Source organism: Oncorhynchus mykiss, chromosome 17 (genome assembly GCF_013265735.2).
Source record: "Oncorhynchus mykiss isolate Arlee chromosome 17, USDA_OmykA_1.1, whole genome shotgun sequence".
Taxonomy (NCBI): Eukaryota; Metazoa; Chordata; class Actinopteri; order Salmoniformes; family Salmonidae; genus Oncorhynchus; species Oncorhynchus mykiss.
In genome coordinates this window covers 6,527,231-6,549,003 of record NC_048581.1, presented here as the reverse complement: position 1 = coordinate 6,549,003, position 21,773 = coordinate 6,527,231, and the positions used below count along the sequence as shown (strand labels likewise).

Here is a 21,773-nt window from a genome sequence, read left to right as displayed (position 1 = left end):
TCACATCCAAATATCACTTGATTATCTGTAGTGCTGGAGGAATGACACACCCAGATAAACACAAAGAGTTTAAAAAAAGGACAGTTTAAAAGAAGGAACCTGATCTTCTTTATATTCAAACTGACAGCCTCCATATTCACTTCATGTCTTCTAATAGAAACAAACAAATATATGTTTGAGTATACCCTGTACCATTTAATTTCATATGGCAAAGACAGGTAAACATATTGTCAGTCAACAATATAAGACAACGGGAGCACTGTGTATGTTCTCTGATGAATTTGAAGTCAATGTGATGTGAAATATCAATATACACGCTAAGAGAAGTAATTTCTCTATTCTCTAATGACGTTTAAGTGACTTATGAGTAATATGTTTTCCCACAGTCTGAGCTTTTCTAAGCCTTCTCCGCTGTGTGCAGTCTAATGTGTTCTTTCAGGCTTCCTAAATGGGCAAAAGCTTTGCAACCTGGGCGGAGTGGTAAGGCTTCTACCCTGTGTGTATTCTCATGCTTTTTCAGGTTTCCTCTCTGGTTGAAACACTTTCCACATTGGGAGCAGTGGTAAGGCTTCTCTCCCGTGTGTATTCTCTCATGTCGTTTCAGATCCCCTGAATGGATGAAACACTTTCCACATTGGGAGCAGTGGTAAGGCTTCTCTCCTGTGTGTATTCTCGCATGTTCTTTCAGCTCCCCCGACCGGTTGAAACACTTTCCACATTGGGAGCAGTGGTAAGGCTTCTCTCCTGTGTGTATTCTCTCATGATGTTTCAGCTCCCCCGACTGGTTGAAACACTTTCCACATTGGGAGCAGTGGTAAGGCTTCTCTCCTGTGTGTATTCTCTCATGAGCTTTCAGGTTTGCTTTCCGGTTGAAACTCTTTCCACACTGGGAGCAGTGGTAAGGCTTCTCTCCTGTGTGTATTCTCTCATGAGCTTCCAGGTTTACTCTCTGGTTGAAACACTTTCCACATTGGGAGCAGTGGTAAGGCTTCTCTCCTGTGTGTATTCTCTCATGTTGTTTCAGCTCCCTCGACTGGTTGAAACACTTTCCACATTGGGAGCAGTGGTAAGGCTTCTCTCCTGTGTGTATTCTCTCGTGTTGTTTCAGCGCCCACGACTGGTTGAAACACCTTCCACATTGGGAGCAGTGGTAAGGCTTCTCTCCTGTGTGTATTCTCTCGTGAGCTTTCAGGTTTGCTTTCTGGTTGAAACTCTTTCCACATTGGGAGCAGTGGTAAGGCTTCTCTCCTGTGTGTATTCTCTCATGAGCTTTCAGGTTTGCTTTCTGGTTGAAACTCTTTCCACATTGGGAGCAGTGGTAAGGCTTCTCTCCTGTGTGTATTCTCTCATGTTGTTTCAGCTCCCCCGAACAGACGAAACACTTTCCACATTGGGAACAGTGGTAAGGCTTCTCCCCTGTGTGCATTTTCTCATGTTGTTTCAGGTCCCATAACCGGTTACAATTTTTTCCACAGTGGGAGCAGTGGTGTCGTCTTGCTAGTTTGGACGTCCCTGGCTCTGGTTCCTCTGAGTCTGGTCTTTCTCCTGCCAAAGACAGTGTTATTTTTAAATAGAGACCCGAATGAAACCACATGATAAAACAACCTTGCTACGAGGGTAAATCCTAAATCAGATCTCTCAATAACCCGAGGCCAGTTTTAACAATCTTAGTGTGATTTTAAAACAAATGTAGAGCTTCCTGGTAATTACTGATATGTTTACATTACTTATTTTATTCATCCTGTTTTACAAGTCAGAACACAAAAACCTGGACAGTTCTAGGACACTGAAGACACAGACGTCGCTGGATTCCAATTGAACAGGTGGTTCTAAATATATAACTTTCATAGCTATATGATACAGAATGTGACCTACACACTTCCTTAATCATAAAATAACTAAAGAAGTCATTTTGTGTGGAAGTCCAAAACTTGTTTTTACGTCGCAGATACAAAGCACATCAGTAACATCTCCCCGTTGTTGAAAGGGTTCGACACATTGCTGTTTAAATGGACCAATTTCTTATTTAGACATTCACAGATTTTCAACATTTTGATTATCGCTGATGTCATATTTTGGGTAAATGTTCCTAAAACTGATATTAACAACAAAAAACAAAAATATAAACGCAACATGTAAAGTGTTGGATGTTTCATGAGCATCACTGTTAGTCAACATTTATTCTTTGCCAAGATAATCCATCCACCTGACAGGTGTGGCATATCAAGAAGCTGATTGAACAACTTGGTTATTACACAGGTGCACCTTGTGGTGGGGATAATTAAAGAGAACCCGAAAATTTGCAGTTTGTTCACACAACAATGCCACAGGTCTCTGAGGGAGCGGGCAATTGGCATGCTGATTGCAGGAATGTCCACTGGAGCTGTTAGGAAATTTTATGTACAGTACCAGTCAAAAGGTTGGACTCACCTACTCATTCAAGGGTTTTTCTTTATTTTGACTATTTTCTACATTGTAGAATAATAAAGACATCAAAATTATTAAAAAACACATGGAATCATGTAGTAACCACAAGTGTTAAAATAAAATATATATTTTATTCTTCAAAAGTTGCCACCCTTGCTTTCTCTCAACCAGCTTCACATGGAATCCTTTTCCAACAGTCTTGTAGGCGTTCCCACATATGCTGAGAACTTGTAGGCCGCTTTCCCTTCACCTCTGCGATCCAACTCATCCCAAACCATCTTGATACAATACATTAGATTCAAAGGTACCGAAAAGTACAGTAAAAATTACTTCCATCTCTGGAAATGTGGGGGATTGTGTCGGGGGATTGTGTAGGCCAGGTCATCTGATACAGCACTCCATCACTCTCCTACTTGGTCAAATAGCTCTTACACAGCCAGGAGGTGTGTTGGGTCATTGTCCTGTTGAAAAACAAATGACAGTGGGACTAAGCCCAAACCAGATGGGATGGCATATAGCTGTAGAATGCTGTGGAAGCCATGCTGGTTAAGAGTGACTTCTGTTAATCTACTCCTCGTCTCACAAAGACATGACGCTCGGATCCAAAAATCTCACATTTGGACTCATCAGACCCAAGGACAGATATCCACCGGTCTAATGTCCATTGTTCGTGTTTCTTGGCCCAAGCAAGTCTCTTCTTCTTATTGGTGTCCTTTAGTAGTGGTTTCCTTGCAGCAATTCGAACATGAAGGCCTGATTCACGCAGTCTCCTCTGAACCGATGATGTTGAGATGTGTCTGTTACTTGAACTTTGTGAAGCATTTATTTGGGCTGCAATTTCTAAGGCTGGTAAACTCTAATGAACTTATGCATCAGAAGTAACTCTGGATCTTCCATTATTGTGGTGGTCCTTAAAGTAATGATGGACTGTTGCTTCTCTTTGCTTATTTGAGCTGTTCTTGACATAATATGGACTTCGTCTTTTACCCAATAGGGCTATCTTCTGTATACCCCCCTACCTTGTCACAACACAACTGATTGGCTCAAATACATTCAAACCTGCTATAGCACATTAACTCTTGAAACTAGGGGGCACTATTTTCATTTTTGGAAAAATAACGTTCAAACGGGCTATTTCTCAGGACCAGGTGCTAGAATATGCATATAATTGACAGCTAGGATAGAAAACACAAAAGTTTCCAACACTGTAAAAATATTGTCTGTGAATATAACATAACTGATATTGGAGGCGAAAGCCTGAAAAATATCCAATCAGGAAGTGACTCTCATTTTGAAACCTATGCGTTCCTATGCATCCCTATTGACCATTGAAAGGGATATCAACCAGATTCCTTTTTCTATAGCTTCCCTAATGTGTCTACAGTCACTAGACATGGTTTTTATTTTGAAAAATGAGCGTGAACGACAACATTGCGTCAGTGGTCAGGTGGTGGCTCTCAGATTGATTTGTGCGTAATAGACAAAGGCGGCCATTGTGCCTCTCGCTCCTCGTGAAAAGCCAATTGTCCTGGTTGATATATTATCAAATAGATATTTGAAAAACACCTTGAGGATTGATTATAAAAAAGGTTTGCCATGTTTCTGTCGGTATTATGGATCTAATTTTGAGTTTTTTTGTCAACAAAACGTGAAGAATAAACTGAGGTATTTTGGCTATAAAAAATAATCTTTATGGAACAAAATGAACATTTGCTGTCTAACTGGGAGTCTCGCGAGTGAAAACATCCGAAGCTCAAAGGTAAACGATTTAATTGGATTGCTTTTCTGATTTTCGTGACCAAGCTCCCTGCTGCTAGCTGGACATAATGCTATGCTAGGCTATCGATAAACTTACACAAATGCTTGTCTTGCTTTGGCTGTAAAGCATAATTTCAAAATCTGAGATGACAGGGTGATTAACAAAAGGCTAAGCTGTGTTTCACTACATTTCACTTGTGATTTCATGAATATGAATATTTTCTAGTAAGAATTTTTGTCTGTTGCGTTATGCTAATTAGTGTAGTTGATGACAATTCTCCCGGAAACGGGAGGAGTAGTTCCAAAAGGTTAAAACACATTAAAACCTGCTAGCGGAACGTTGACAACATCCGGTGAAATTGCAGAGTGCAAAATATTTATTTATTTGAACTTTAACTTTCATACATTCACAACTGCAAAGCTTAACTTCTTGTTAATCTAGCCACCGTGTCAGATTTCAGAAAGGCTTTGCGGCAAAAGCGAACCATGCGATTATCTGAGGACAGCACCCCATCAAACAAACACACGACAATCATATTTCAACCCGCCAGGCGCGACACAAACCTCAGAAATAATGATATAATTTGTGCCTTACCTTTGAAGAGCTTCTTCTTTTGGCACTCCAATATGTCCCATAAACATCACAAATGGTCCTTTTGTTCGATTAATTCCGTCGTTATATCTCCAAAATTTCCTTTTATTTGGTGCATTTCATAAAAAAAAACACTGGTTCCAACTCACCCAGCATGACTACAAAATATCTAATAAGTTACCTGTAAACGCTGTCCAAACATTTCAAACAACTTTCCTAATCTAACTTTAGGTATTTTAAAACATAAATAATCGAGAAAATTTAAGACGGGATAAACTGTGTTCAATACCGGATAAAAACAACGTGAAGCGCGTGACCTGGAGCGCGCATCAAAACATTAGAGAGCACTAGGCTGGACCCTCGTTCTGAATAACCGTACTTCTTAATTTCTCTAAAGAAAAACATCAACCAATTTCTAAAGACTGTTGACATCTAGTGGAAGCAATAGGAACTGCAACCAAGTGCCACACAAAACCATTTGAAAACAGAGTCACCTCAACAACAAAAAATTCCTCCTGGATGGTTTGTCCACGGGGTTTCACCTGCCAAATAAGTTATGTTAAACTCACAGACATTATTTTTACAGTTTTAGAAACCTCAGAGTGTTCTCTATTCGACTCTACCAATTATATAAATATCCTAGCTTCTGGGCCTGAGTAGCAGGTAGTTTACTTTGGGAACGCTTTTCATCCGGACGTGAAAATACTGCCCCCTATCCCAAACAGGTTATAGGGAAAGAAATTCCACAACTTAACTTCTAAAAAGGCAATTAATTGAAATGAATTCCCAGTGACCACCTCATGATGCTACAGTCCTCCTTTAAGACTCCATAATGTTTCATCATTAGATGCTACAGTCCTCCTTTAAGACTCCATAATGTTTCCTCATTAGATGCTACAGTCCTCCTTTAAGACTGCATAATGTTTCATCATTAGATGCTACAGTCCTCCTTTAAGACTCCATAATGTTTCCTCATTAGATGCTACAGTCCTCCTTTAAGACTGCATAATGTTTCATCATTAGATGCTACAGTCCTCCTTTAAGACTGCATAATGTTTCATCATTAGATGCTACAGTCCTCCTTTAAGACTGCATAATGTTTCATCATTAGATGCTACAGTCCTCCTTTAAGTCTCCATCATGTTTAGAATGTGTCTGGAAGCGCTACTCTATCTATTCTACTCTCATCCTTTCAGTTTTAATAATATTTAATAATAATAATAATAATAATGTTATAATAGGTAATAACTAACTTTAATAACTAGGGTTAATACCTGCCTGGCGCACCAACAAAATCTTCATATTTACCCCCCTCTAACAATACCGCTACAGAATTAGCGTAGTAGGCCATGTAACTTAAGGTAATCAGAAATATGTATTCCTTGCCACCCATTCTGAAACTAACTGCAGCTCTATGTTAAGTGTTGCAGTCATTTCAGTCGCTGTAGTAGCTGACGGGTATAGTGTTGAGTCATCCGCATACATAGACTCACTGGCTTTACTCAAATGTCATTGGCATGTTGTTGGTAAAGATTGAAAAAAGTAGGTGCCAAACAGCTGCCCTGGGGAATTCCTGATTCTACCTTGATTTTGTTGTACAGGCTTCCATTAAAGAACACTCTTTGTGTTCCGTTAGACAGGTAGCTCTGGGGCGGCAGGTAGCCTAGTGGTTAGAGCGGTAGGCCATTAACCGAAAGATTGCTGGATCGAATCCCCGAGTTGACAAGGTAAAACTCTGTCGTTCTGCCCCTGAACAAGGCAGTCCTAGGCCATCATTGAAAAAATAATTTGTTTATAACTGACTTGCCTAGTTAAATAAAGGTTACATTTTCAAAGAAAAACTCTTTATCCACAATATAGCAGGGGGTGTAAAGCCATTTTTATCATCAATTTCTCTCAGCCAAACAGTCATTTGCAAGTGCTGTGCTTGTTGAATGAACTTCCCTATAAGCTAAAAGTCTATATTTGTTTAATGTAAAACAGCATTGTATCTGGTCAAATATTTTTTTCCCAAAATTGTAAGGGTTGGTAACAGGCTGATTGGTCGGCTATTTAAGCCAGTAAAGGGAGCTTTACTATTCTTGGGTAGTGGAATAACTTTAGCTTCAACCAGGCCTGAGGGTACACACTTTCTAGTAGGCTTAAAATAAAGACAAGGCAAATAGGAATGGCAATATCGGCCGCTATTATCTTCAATTTTCCATCCACGTTGTCAGACACCAGTGACTTGTCATTGTAGATTTTATTTGCCCAAAATTTCATTGAAGATGCTCCAAAGATTTTTACTATCATTCTTCATGTAATTTATCTTTGTTTCATTGTGTACTTTCTTATTTTTATTCAGTTTAGTCAAATGATGTCTCAATTTGCAATAGGTTTGCCAATCAGTTATTCAGCCAGACCTATATGCCATCTCTTTTGCCTCCCTCTTCATCATATCATTTTTAAAATTCCTCATCAATCCACGTGGATTTAACAGTTTTTACAGTCATTTTCTTAATGGGTGCATGCTTATTAGTAACTGGTATAAGCAGTTTCAAATGTGTCACGGGCAGTGTCTGGTTGCTCCTCATTACACACCACGGACCAACAAATATTATTTACATCAACAACATAGCAAAAATGTATGACCTCTTATACACAATATTAGTCCCAGCCTTTGGAACTGTGGTTTTCCTAGACATGGCTCCTATATTGTGATCACTACATCTGGTGGATCTGGATACTGCTTTAAAACCCATTTCTGCAGCATTAGTAAAGATATGATCAAACCATGTTGATGATTTCATTCCTCTACTGTTTGTAACTACCCTGGTAGGTTGATTGATAACCTGAACAACCTGAAGGTTGCCGGCACTGGTTACAGTTTGAAGCTTTCTCTTGAGTGGGCAGCCTGATCACAGCTTTCCTCCAGTATTAGTTAATTAATTAACAGTGTCTTGAGTTTAGTTTGCCTGTTCTACAGTCTAGTAAAGATAGGGGGTTTGACTGCGACAGGCAATGTAACATCCATAATGTTTTAAGGAAAAGTTTTTGTAAAACAAGCACCTTACATTGGATCATCTTGAAACTTTCTCTCCAAAGCTACCTTTCATCAAGATTTTATATGGTCTATTGGTTTCTCTCTTTTCATTGGCAGAATCCTTTTTCAGTGTTATGATATTCATAACATCCATATACACCAGTCTATCTTCCTGTCAACTAACAGAACTCTGCTGGTTATCCTGGTAACAGATACCGGTGGGCAGATCTATTGTATTTGTTCAAACTAAACTACAGCACTTACTTTGATGAGTCAAATCTGATCCTTTCTTCTCTTCTCCTCCTCTCACAGTTCCACTCAGCCCCATTGTTTTCCTGCAGTCCACCAGCAGCACAGACAAACTCTTCATACCCAGCAGTAAGGTGCTACCGGGAGAGGCACGACGCGGGGACTCCGGGAGGGAGGAAGGGCTAGCATTGTCCTAGTAACCATAAAGAGGGGACACAGACACATGTCATTATGTGCTTTACAGAAACCCAGCCCAGACAGACCAAGCTGTATGCTAGACCAGACCAAGCTGTACCATCTGGTGTTCTGATCTGGAGAGACTCTTCTCTGCCTCGTCAGCATCAGGATGTTGTTGAGGCTCCCCAGAGGATCCAGGATCGTCATGTCTCTCACCTGTGTGAATGACAACATCAAACAGACAGTCAACCTATGATCTTCTATTGCGATCACAGGGTCTTACCAGAGCCATTAATATGTCTAAAAAGGGCCTAAATTTATGCCTTTAAAAAAAATACTGTTTGTGATGCAAGTGTGAAAGGGTCGTTCCATGAAATGGGTGGCTTTTACATCCCTTTGATATTTTATGTAGAAATGATGCACCAGAATTGGATTGTAGAATCCTGTTATACAAGATGAAGTGAGCTTTAATATAGACCACATGGAGAATAAAATACATCTAATTTAAAAAAATATATGTACCAATGGCAGTACTGAACAACATATTCAAGTGTAGAACTTCAGTAGAATCCCCCATTTAAAACCACATTAGTTCAACAATTGCATCGTTTGTGCCCCTGTTTTTAAGACAGTACTCACGGATGGAAATCGGATATTCTGACTCCTCCCTTTTCACTCCTAAAACGTCGTCCTCCTCTTTTATTGAGATATCCTCCTCTTCCTCTTTTACTCCAAAAGGTTCTTCCTCTTCTTTCGCTACATTCTCCTCCTTCAATGTTACGGCATCTTCCTCATTTTTGATTCTGAAAGGTTCTTCCTCTTCTTTCACTATATTCTCCTTCTTCAATGTTACGGGATCTTCATCCTTTTTGATTCTGAAAGATTCTACCTTCTCATTTTCCACTCTGACAACCTCTTTCCCATCTTCCTCTTTCCCTGTAATATCATCCTCTTGTTTCAATGTGATAGCCTCCTCTTCCATTCTGAAAGCTTCTTCCTCTCCTTTCACCAGATCTTTCTCCGTCTAGTTTAGTGACCTCATGCTCCGGGCGATTAGCCTTGTGCAGTATCAAGTTAACACATTCGCTAATTTAAGAAGCAAACTACGTTTAAATTAACAAGTAGATGCGTAAACAGAATTGTGTTCTAAACACTAAGAATAATATACACAAGATTAGACTAAAGAGCTTAAATGCTCCGGATCTATGTTCGCTAGCAAACCACCGCATTGGTTGAAACGGAAGCCTTTTGTCTCTGTTGAAGAAGCCTCCTGTTCCGTCCACTAGATTATACGTCACGCAAGAAGCATCACCTGAAAAACTCACATCGCCATCTGCTGACTGGAGTGAGCAACACAGATCGGAACAAAAATAAAGCAACGTCAAAAGAAGTCATTTAAAAACAACCAGATGTTATGTTCTCTTACTTCTTACAGCCAATACTTTCCTCCAGGGCTGACCTGCCCATTAGGCAGGATTAGGTGACAGATTGACGAGGGTGGCATATTCCGAGCTAAATGGACCGAGGCTCATCACTAACAACACCTCACATAATTCTGCCCAAAAACAATAAAAAAAACTTCTCACTCAGCGGCATGTGGGCTATTTAGGTGAGTGGTGGTGTTGCCACATGAAGCAGTGCCCACTTTGCAAAAGGCAACATGGACAGGTATGTCTCTCTACCTGTGTAGAGCACATGCCCCTTTACCCTTCCAGTCTCTAAAGTGCCCTGGTATAATTTGTATTCATTTTTTAATATAGTTATTCTGAACTCTCTGCCTCAAAATTGTCATTAAATGTGCCTATGTGATTTGTATTTCCCTTCAACTTTTTGAAGATTAATCAGCCAGGAAATGCCCCTGTCTGAGTGCAGTCTACCACTATGTGTAGCTGTTAGCGATGATGCTAATGATCCACTATGTGTAGCTGTTAGCGATGATGCTAATGATCCACTATGTGTAGCTGTTAGCGATGATGCTAATGATCCACTATGTGTAGCTGTTAGCGATGATGCTAATGACAACCATCTTCTGGTTGATGAAAAAGCTTTCCCACAAACCTTGTCAATTAAATGTTAACAACAAAGCAGTCTGTTCCTACCTGGCAGAATATATAATGAATATTAGCATCAATCCAGTTGTGATTTGTTCAGCAAACTCTGCAATCACATGTGTGCTACAGCCACCACTTACCAAGCAAGGCTCTTGCTGGTGTCACTTCAATTAAAGGGTATCTACACATAAAAATGAACATGTCTTAGATTTTTCTCAGACTTCAAAAGTGGTCTCCTGATGTGGTTTAAGTATTGTTGTGAACTTAGAACATCCAATGTTGTTGTTAACCAGAAAATCAGGGACATGTCAGAAACCTGGAAAAACAAAAAGGAGAAAATGGAATTTAGGTTAAAAAAAATTGTGGTTAACCTCAAATATACTAATTGATTAAAAAAATCAAAGTAAAATGTAATACATAAAAAAGGTTTAAACGTTGTAAATTATATCATAAATAGGACTGGTGGAGTTGTCACACATGCAGATAACAAAAATATATGGAAATGTCTGCACTACCCAAAATTACAACCAAACTAATTGCAGCATTACCACAAAAATGGTGGAAAGGGGAAAAAAGTAAGAAACGTGTCTGTCAGTCCTGCATTAAAGACCAACATTGGTTAAAGAACATTATGAATGACGCAAGATTCAAAACTTGGAACTTTTCAATTTGAATTATTATACAAAATTATTGCAACCAATACAATGTTCTATATATGGGGGATACAATGAACCTCTGTAGATTGGGCTGCGAAGAGACAGAATCATTAGATCTTTTGTTTTAGTTCTGTCCATATGTAGCTTGTTTTTGGTCGCATGTCAAGGAATGACAACATTTACCTGGAGCTAACTCTGCAGACAGCACTACTGGGGGATTTGAAAAGTCATAGACAATTGATCAATAATATAATAATACTTTTAGCAAACATGTTTATTTTTAATTTACTATCTGCAGCAACTATGAGAATATAAAGGTCAAGAACTTTTGTGAAACATCACAGTTAAAAATATATGGCAAATAGAAATCAAACGGGGTGGTCTTCAGAGATAGATGGGAGAGGTTTAGGGTAACTGAAGGATAGGACTGGATGGTCTTCAGAGATAGATGGGAGAGGTTTAGGGTAACTGAAGGATAGGACTGGATGGTCTTCAGAGATAGATGGGAGAGGTTTAGGGTAACTGAAGGATAGGACTGGGTGGTCTTCAGAGATAGATGGGAGAGGTTTAGGGTAACTGAAGGATAGGACTGGATGGTCTTCAGAGATATATGGGAGAGGTTTAGGGTAATGGAAGGATAGGACTGGATGGTCTTCAGAGATATATGGGAGAGGTTTAGGGTAACTGAAGGATAGGACTGGATGGTCTTCAGAGATATATGGGAGAGGTTTAGGGTAACTGAAGGATAGGACTGGATGGTCTTCAGAGATAGATGGGAGAGGTTTAGGGTAACTGAAGGATAGGACTGGATGGTCTTCAGAGATGGATGGGAGAGGTTTAGGGTAACTGAAGGATAGGACTGGATGGTCTTCAGAGATAGATGGGAGAGGTTTAGGGTAACTGAAGGATAGGACTGGATGGTCTTCAGAGATAGATGGGAGAGGTTTAGGGTAATGGAAGGATAGGACTGGATGGTCTTCAGAGATAGATGGGAGAGGTTTAGGGTAACTGAATGATAAAACACTATTGTATAATACACTGTGTCTGTAAAATGTACATAGTATGTATAAGCTGGACTTAGAAGCCAAAAAGTTGTTGTGCATTAGTTTCCTCCAATCAGGGAAGGGGTGATAGGGTTAGTGGAAAACAAAGGAAAATATATGTTTATACATACAGTGCCTTTAGAAAGTATTCAGGTTTTTAGAAATTATTACAAATGTATATGTATTTTTAAACAGAAATAACTGATTTACATAAGTATTCAGACCCTTTGCTATGAAAATTGAAATTGAGCTCAGGTGCATCTTGTTTCCATTGATCATCCTTGAGATGTTTCTACAACTTGATTGGAGTCCACCTGTGGTAATTTCAGTTGATTGGACATGATTTGGAAAGGCACACACCTGTCTATATAAGGTCCCACAGTTTGCAGCGCAAGTCAGAACAAAAATGTAATGACTTCTTATGACATTGTTTGCCAGACTGAACATTGTAAATCATTTTTTTCCAAACTGCGTTACCCACTCCAGTCAGCAGATGGCGATATGAGTTTTTCAGGTGATGCTTCTTGCGTGACGTATAATCTAGTGGACGTGACAGGAGGACTTCTTCAACAGCGACAAAAGGCTTCTGATTGAAACACGCTGTGCTTTGCGAGCAAACCTAAAACCAAAACATTGAAGCTCTTTTAGACCAATCTTGTGTATTTACTCTTAGGTAAACATAATTATATTCAAAACGCTATCTACTGGTTCATTTAAACGTAATTTGCTTGTTAAATTAGCAAATGTGTTACATTGATACTGTGTAACAGTATGTATAACTTTAATCTGTCCCCTCGCCCATACCCGGGCGCGAACCAGGGACCCTCTGCACGCATCAACATCAGTCACCCACGAAGCATCGTTACCCATCGCTCCACAAAAGCGGGAACCACTACTTCAAGGTGTCAGAGCAAGTGACGTCACCAATCGAAACGCCACTTAGCGCGCACTATCTACGGAAAGATATTCTCACTAATACCCAAGAACAAGGAGGTCTTTTAGATTTCAATACTCTAAATAATACTTTTAAAATAAATTGGAATCTGAAGTATATTATGAACCAGAACAGTATTTGGAATGTCATGCCCTTAGTATTTATTTGACTCTGGTAGTGGTTTAGAATTTTTTGCTTTGATGTCATTTCGATGTTGATAAAATCCTAGTAAAATTGGTCAAATTCTATAAGTCGATTTTAGCTTGGATGTTAGCGTATAAACACAATTTTCCCCCTCACAGATACTTTCTATGGAACAACTAAGATATACAATTTAAAAAGAAGCCAATTTTTTTTGTAACTGGTTTGAGAATAACTGGCTACTGATCAACCTAACCACAAATATTAGTCTCTTAGCTCTTATGGCAGGACTTTGACTGTGGTACATCACCTCCCCAGTCAACCTATTGTGTGTATTGAACATTCATATTCATATAGGGGTGTATTATGACATCAGATAGAACTACTCAGACATTCCAAATATCACTTGATTATCAGAGGGGTGAATTATGACATCATATAGAACTACTCAGACATTCCAAATATCACTTGATTATCAGAGGGGTGAATTATGACATCATATAGAACTACTCAGACATTCCAAATCAGGCTTCATCCACATCATGAAGGTGGATATTGATCCAACCATTTCAAAAGTAATGACCGGGCTGATGGAAACAGGTTATGCCTGTACACTTTAATAAATGGCGACATTTTGTTACTTCATTTGACAATTTGTTTGTATATTTGTGTCAGTAAAAATGTCTAAGCGAGAAATGGCTGTGGAAACTCCTTTATGCGCAAATATTTATATAACAACCATCACATCTTAGTTAACTTGGAGTCACGTGATGATATGTTGTGTGGTCCTCCCACTACGATTCGGAAACCCATGTAGTTTATTAGGCTACAGATGAAATAAGTTATGAACTTCACAGGGTGGTGAAACTACATGTGATGAGCTTGATGCTCCATTCCAATACACTTTGAGGGTCTTATTCTGGTGACATGATGACCGATGCTTGGTTGCCATTTGACAAAGAAAATAATTGCTCTCACCCATAATAATCTCATCATTCAGGTAACAACGTTTATTGAACCAGTGGGAGGTTTGTAAATGCCCCAAGGAAAGTCGAAAGAGGAACTCTTCATTGAGACAATGATAAACAGCAATCCTTGGGAGAGTTGTGGTGGATATTATAAACTAAGGATCTGCTGGAGTCCAAGTCAAACCAAGTCTCTTTATTTCTGAGCTCAGAGAGAATAACAGAGTTACACAGCGCAGTGTAGACCGTCTGAATTCCTGAAGCATTGGGTGATGAGCACATATCTTTATAGTTTCCTGTTCCTGGGAGGGACTTTATTCATACAAGGATGCAGGTGCAGCTGGTTTGCAACACAGAATGATCCTCCCAAGAACAGGAGATTATAATAGGACAGTTTCACAAGGTTAGTCACATACTCAGTTATGTGGACAGACAAACAACTAACGTTTTCCATTACAGAGTCTGAACATTTTCATTTCATTAAATCCTCAGTGGGCCAACAATGCAAACGTCAACAATGGAACAAATGCATCGCATCCAAATATCACTTGATTATCTGTAGTGCTGGAGGAATGACACACCCAGATAAACACAAAGAGTTTAAAAAAAGGACAATTTAAAAGAAGGAACCTGATCTTCTTTATATTCAAACTGACAGACTCCATATTCAATTCATGTTTTCTAATAAAAACAAACAAATATATGTTTGAGTATACCCTGTACCATTTAATTTCATCTGGTAAAGACAGGTAAACACATTGTCAGTCAACAATATAAGACAACGGGAGCACTGTGTATGTTCTCTGATGAATTTTAAGTCAATGTGATGTGAAATATCAACATACACGCTAAGAGAAGTAATTTCTCTCTCCTGTGTGGATTCTCTAATGACATTTAAATGACTGTTATGAGTAATATGTTTTCCCACAGTTTGAGCCTTTATAAGCCTTCTCCTCTGTGTGCAGTCTAATGTGTTCTTTCAGGCTTCCTAAATGGGCAAAAGCTTTGCACCCTGGGAGGAGTGGTAAGGCTTCTGCCCTGTGTGTATTCTCTCATGTCGTTTCAGCTCCCCTGACCGGTTGAAACACTTTCCACATTGGGAGCAGTGGTAAGGCTTCTCTCCTGTGTGTATTCTCTCATGTTGTTTCAGGTCCCCCGACTGGTTGAAGCACTTTCCACACTGGGAGCAGTGGTAAGGCTTCTCTCCTGTGTGTATTCTTTCATGTTGTTTCAGGTTTCCTCTCTGGTTGAAACACTTTCCACATTGGGAGCAGTGGTAAGGCTTCTCTCCTGTGTGTATTCTCTCATGAGCTTTCAGCAGCCCCGACCGGGTGAAACACTTTCCACATTGGGAGCAGTGGTAAGGCTTCTCTCCTGTGTGTATTCTCTCGTGGGCTTTCAGGTTTGATTTCCAGTTGAAACGCTTTCCACACTGGGAGCAGTGGTAAGGCTTCTCTCCTGTGTGTATCCTTTCATGAGCTTTCAGCATCTCCGACCGGGTGAAACACTTTCCACATTGGGAGCAGTGGTAAGGCTTCTCTCCTGTGTGTATTCTCTCGTGGGCTTTCAGGTTTGATTTCCAGTTGAAACAATTTCCACACTGGGAGCAGTGGTAAGGCTTCTCTCCTGTGTGTATTCTTTCATGAGCTTTCAGCTTCCCTGGATGGTTGAAGCACTTTCCACATTGGGAGCAGTGGTAAGGCTTCTCTCCTGTGTGTATTCTCTCATGGGCTTTCAGGTTTGATTTCCAGTTGAAACGCTCTCCACACTGGGAGCAGTGGTAAGGCTTCTCCCCTGTGTGTATTCTCTCATGTTGTTTCAGGTATACTCTCTGGTTGAAACACTTTCCACATTGGGAGCAGTGGTAAGGCTTCTCTCCTGTGTGTATTCTCTCATGTTGTTTCAGGTCCCATAACCGGTTACAACTCTTTCCATAGTGGTAGCAGTGGTGTCGTCTTGCTAGTTTGGACGTCCCTGGCTCTGGTTCCTCCGAGTCTGGCCTTTCTCCTGCCAAAGACAGTGTTATTTTTAAATAGAGACCCGAATGAAACCACGTGATAAAACAACCTTGCTACGAGGGTAAATCCTGAATCAGATCTCTCAATAACCCGAGGCCAGTTTTAACAATCTTAGTGTGATTTTAAAACAAATGTAGAGCTTCCTGGTAATTACTGCTATGTTTACATTACTTATTTTATTCATCCTGTTTTACAAGTCAGAACACAAAAACCTAGACAGTTCTAGGACACTGAAGACACAGACGTCGCTGGATTCCAATTGAACAGGTGGTTCTAAATATATAACATTCATAGCTGTATGATACAGAATGTGACCTACACACTTCCTTAAACATAAAATAACTAAAGAAGTAATTTTGTGTGGAAGTCCAAAACTTGTTTTTACGTCGAAGATACAAAGCACATCAGTAACATCTCCCCGTTGTTGAAAGGGTTCGACACATTGCTGTTTAATTGGACCAATTTCTTATTTAGACATTCACAGATTTTCAACATTTTGATTATCGCTGATGTCATATTTTGTGAAAAAGTCAAAAATAAGGTGAAATATTTGGGTAAAATGTTCCTAAAACTGATAGTAACTACAATAAACAAAAATATAAACGCAACATGTAAAGTGTTGGATGTTTCATGAGCTGAAAAAAAAAGATTGCAGAATTTTTTACATCCCTGTTAGTCAACATTTATTCTTTGCCAAAATAATCCATCCACCTGACAGGTGTGGCATATCAAGAAGCTGATTGAACAGCTTGGTTATTACACAGATGTACCTTGTCCTGGGGGTAATAAAAGGCTACTCGAAAATGTGCAGTTTGGTCACACAACAATGCCACAGATCTCTGAGGGAGCGGGCAATTGGCATGCTGACTGCAGGAATGTCCACTGGAGCTGTTGTCAGGGAATTTAATGTACAGTACCAGTCAAAAGGTTGGACTCACCTACTCATTCAAGGGTTTTTCTTTATTTTTACTATTTTCTACATAGCAAAATAATGGAGAAGACATCAAAATGATTAAAAAACACATGGAATCATGTAGTAACCACAAGTGTTAAAATAAAATATATATTTTATTCTTCAAAAGTTGCCACCCTTGCTTTCTCTCAACCAGCTTCACCTGGAATCCTTTTCCAACAGTCCTGTAGGAGTTCCCATATATGCTGAGAACTTGTAGGCTGCTTTTCCTTTTGGGTGAGGTCGAGGCCAGGTCATCTGATGCAGCACTCCATCTTGGTCAAATAGCTCTTACACAGCCTGGAGGTGTGTTGGGTCATTGTCCTGTTGAAAAACAAATGACAGTGGGACTAAGCCCAAACCAGATGGGATGGCATATCGCTGCAGAATGCTGTGGTAGTCATGCTGGTTAAGTGTGACTTGAATAAATAAATCACTGACATTGTCAATAGCAAAGCACCCGCACACCATCAATCACATCTCCTCCTCCATGCTTCACGGTGGGAACCACACATGCGGAGATAATCTGTTCATCTACTCCTCGTCTCACAAAGACATGACGCTCGGAACCAAATACTCAAATTTGGACTCATCAGACAGATATCCACCGGTCTCATGTCCATTGCTCGTGTTTCTTGGCCCAAGCAAGTCTCTTCTTCCTATTGGTGTCCTTTAGTAGTGGTTTCCTTGCAGCAATTCGACCATAAAAGCCTGATTCACGCAGTCTCCTCTGAACCGATGATGTTGAGATGTGTCTGTTGCTTGAACTTTGTGAAGTATTTATTTGGGCTGCAATTTCTAAGTCTGGTAACTCTAATGAACTTATGCATCAGAAGTAACTCTGGATCTTCCATTCTTGTGGTGGTCCTTAAAGTAATGATGGACTGTTGCTTCTCTTTGCTTATTTGAGCTGTTCTTGACATAATATGGACTTCACCTTTTACCCAATAGGGCTATCTTCTGTATACCCCCCTACCTTGTCACAACACAACTGATTGGCTCAAACACATTAAAAACCTGTTATGGCACATTAACTCTTGAAACTAGGGGGCACTATTTTCATTTTTGGAAAAATAACATTCCCAAAGTAAACGGGCTATTTCTCAGGACCAGGTGCTAGAATATGCATATAATTGACAGCTTAGGATAGAAAACACTATAGTTTCCAAAACTGTAAAAATATTGTCTGTGAATATAAAAGAACTGATATTGCAGGCGAATGCCTGAGAAAAATCCAATCAGGAAGTGACTCTTATTTTGAAGCCTCTGCGTTCCTATGCATCCCTATTGACCATTGAAAGGGATATCAACCAGATTCCTTTTTCTATGGCTTCCCTAATGTGTCTACAGTCACTAGACATGGTTTCAGGCTTTTGTTTTGAAAAATGAGCGTGAACGACAACATTGCGTCAGTGGTCAGGTGGTGGCTCTCAGATTGATTTGTGCGTAATAGACAAAGGCGGCCATTGTGCCTCTCGCTCTTAGTGAAAAGCCAATTGTCCCGGTTGATATGGCTATCGATAAACTTACACAAATGCTTGTCTTGCTTTGGCTGTAAAGCATAATTTCAAAATCTGAGATGACAGGGTGATTAACAAAAGGCTAAGCTGTGTTTCACTATATTTCACTTGTGATTTCATGAATATTTTCTAGTAAGATTTTTTGTCCGTTGCGTTATGCTAATTAGTGTAGTTGATGACAATTCTCCCGGATCCGGGAGGAGTAGTTCCAAAAGGTTCAAACACATTAAAACCTGCTAGCGGAACGTTGACAACATCCGGTGAAATTGCAGAGTGCAAAGTATTTTTTTATTTATTAGAAATATTTAACTTTCATACATTCACAAGTGCAAAGCTTAACTTCTTGTTAATCTAGTCACCGTGTCAGATTTCAAAAAGGCTTTACGGCAAAAGCAAACCATGCGATTATCTGAGGAAAGCACCCCATCAAACAAACACATGACAATCATATTTCAACCCGCCAGGCACGACACAAACCTCAGAAATAATGATATAATTCGTGCCTTACCTTTGAAGAGCTTCTTCTTTTGGCACTCCAATATGTCCCATAAACATCACAAATGGTCCTTTTGTTCAATTAATTTCGTTGTTATATCTCCAAAATGTCCATTTATTTGGCGCGTTTGATTTAAAAAAAACACTGGTTCCAACTCACCCAGCATGACTACAAAATATCTAATACGATACCTGTAAATGCTGTCCAAACATTTGAAACAACTTTCCTAAACCAAATTTTAGGTATTTTAAAAAGTAAATAATCGAGAAAATTTAAGATGGGATAAACTGTGTTCAATACCGGATAAAAACAACGTGAAGCGCGTGACCTGGAGCGCGCATCAAAACATTAGAGAGCACTAGGCTGGACCCTCGTTCTGAATAGCCGAACTTCTTCATTTCTCTAAAGAAAAACATCAACCAATTTCTAAAGACTGTTGACATCTAGTGGAAGCAATAGGAACTGCAACCAAGTGCCACACAAAACCATTTGAAAACAGAGTCACCTCAACAACAAAAAATTCCTCCTGGATGGTTTGTCCTCGGGGTTTCACCTGCCAAATAAGTTATGATATACACACAGACATTATTTTAACAGTTTTAGAAACTTTAGTGTTTTCTATCCAAACCCAAACCTGTATGATACAGAATGTGACCTACACACTTCCTTAAACATAAAATAACTAAAGAAGTAATTTTGTGTGGAAGTCCAAAACTTGTTTTTACGTCGCAGATACAAAGCACATCAGTAACATCTCCCCGTTGTTGAAAGGGTTCGACACATTGCTGTTTAAATGGACCAATTTCTTACTTAGACATTCACAGATGTTCAACATTTTGATTATCGCTGATGTCATATTTTGGGTAAATGTTCCTAAAACTGATAGTAACAACAAAAAAACAAAATATAAATGCAACATGTAAAGTGTTGGATGTTTCATGAGCATCACTGTTAGTCAACATTTATTCTTTGCCAAGATAATCCATCCACCTGACAGGTGTGGCATATCAAGAAGCTGATTGAACAGCTTGGTTATTACACAGGTGCACCTTGTGCTGGAGATAATTAAAGGCTACTCGAAAATGTGCAGTTTGTTCACACAACCTCTGCGATCCAACTCATCCCAAACCATCTTGATACAATACATTAGATTCAAAGGTACCAAAAAGTACAGTAAAAATTACTTCCATCTCTGGAAATGTGGGGGATTGTGTCGGGGGATTGTGTAGGCCAGGTCATCTGATGCAGCACTCCATCACTCTCCTACTTGATCAAATAGCTCTTACACAGCCAGGAGGTGTGTTGGGTCATTGTCCTGTTGAAAAACAAATGACAGTGGGACTAAGCCCAAACCAGATGGGATGGCATATAGCTGTAGAATGCTGTGGAAGCCATGCTGGTTAAGAGTGACTTCTGTTCATCTACTCCTCGTCTCACAAAGACATGACGCTCGGATCCAAAAATCTCAAATTTGGACTCATCAGACCCAAGGACAGATATCCACCGGTCTAATGTCCATTGTTCGTGTTTCTTGGCCCAAGCAAGTCTCTTCTTCTTCTTCTCCTTTAGTAGTGGTTTCCTTGCAGCAATTCGAACATGAAGGCCTGATTCACGCAGTCTCCTTGTTAATCTCCTTGTTAATCTAGCCACCGTGTCAGATTTCAAAAGGCTTTACGGCAAAAGCGAACTATGCGATTATCTGAGGACAGCACCCCATCAAACAAACACATGACAATCATATTTCAACCCATGACAATCATATTTCAACCCACCAGGCGCGACACAAACCTCAGAAATAATGATATAATTCGTGCCTTACCTTTGAAGAGCTTCTTCTTTTGGCACTCCAATATGTCCCATAAACATCACAAATGGTCCTTTTGTTCGATTAATTTCGTTGTTATATCTCCAAAATGTCCATTTATTTGGCGCGTTTGATTTAAAAAAAACACTGGTTCCAACTCTCCCAGCATGACTACAAAATATCTAATACGATACCTGTAAATGCTGTCCAAACATTTCAAACAACTTTCCTAATCCAACTTTAGGTATTTTAAAACGTAAATAATCGAGAAAATTTAAGATGGGATAAACTGTGTTCAATACCGGATAAAAACAACGTGAAGCGCGTGACCTGGAGTGCGCATCAAAACATTAGAGAGCACTAGGCTGGACCCTCGTTCTGAATAGCCGAACTTCTTCATTTCTCTAAAGAAAAACATCAACCAATTTCTAAAGACTGTTGACATCTAGTGGAAGCAATAGGAACTGCAACCAAGTGCCACACAAAACCATTTGAAAACAGAGTCACCTCAACAACAAAAAATTCCTCCTGGATGGTTTGTCCTCGGGGTTTCACCTGCCAAATAAGTTATGTTATACTCACAGACATTATTTTAACAGTTTTAGAAACTTTAGAGTGTTTTCTATCCAAACCTACCAATTATATGCATATCCTAGCTTCTGGGCAGGTAGCAGGTAGTTTACTTTGGGAACGCTTTTCATCCAGACGTGAAAATACTGCCCCCTATCCCAAACAGGTTAAGACTCCATAATGGTTCATCATTAGATGCTACAGTCCTCCTTTAAGACTCCATAATGCTTCATCATTAGATGCTACAGTCCTCTAAGTCTCCACCATGTTTAGAATGTGTCTGGAAGCATCACTCTATCTATTCTACTCTCATCCTTTCGGATTTAATAATATTTAATAATAATAATAACAATGTTATAATAGGTAATAACTAACTTTAATAACTAGGGTTAATACCT

At 39.5% G+C, this 21,773-nt stretch overlaps 1 protein-coding gene across 1 annotated transcript in view; it reads right to left on the bottom strand.

The window, feature by feature from the left end:
- Window positions 1-21,773, bottom strand: part of LOC118940005 (zinc finger protein 721-like) — a 55,346-nt gene that overhangs the window by 29,879 nt on the left and 3,694 nt on the right. The window contains 2 exon segments of the mRNA XM_036947921.1: window positions 494-1,434; window positions 15,072-16,022. Coding sequence (XP_036803816.1) covers window positions 494-1,434; window positions 15,072-16,022 — 1,892 coding nt within the window.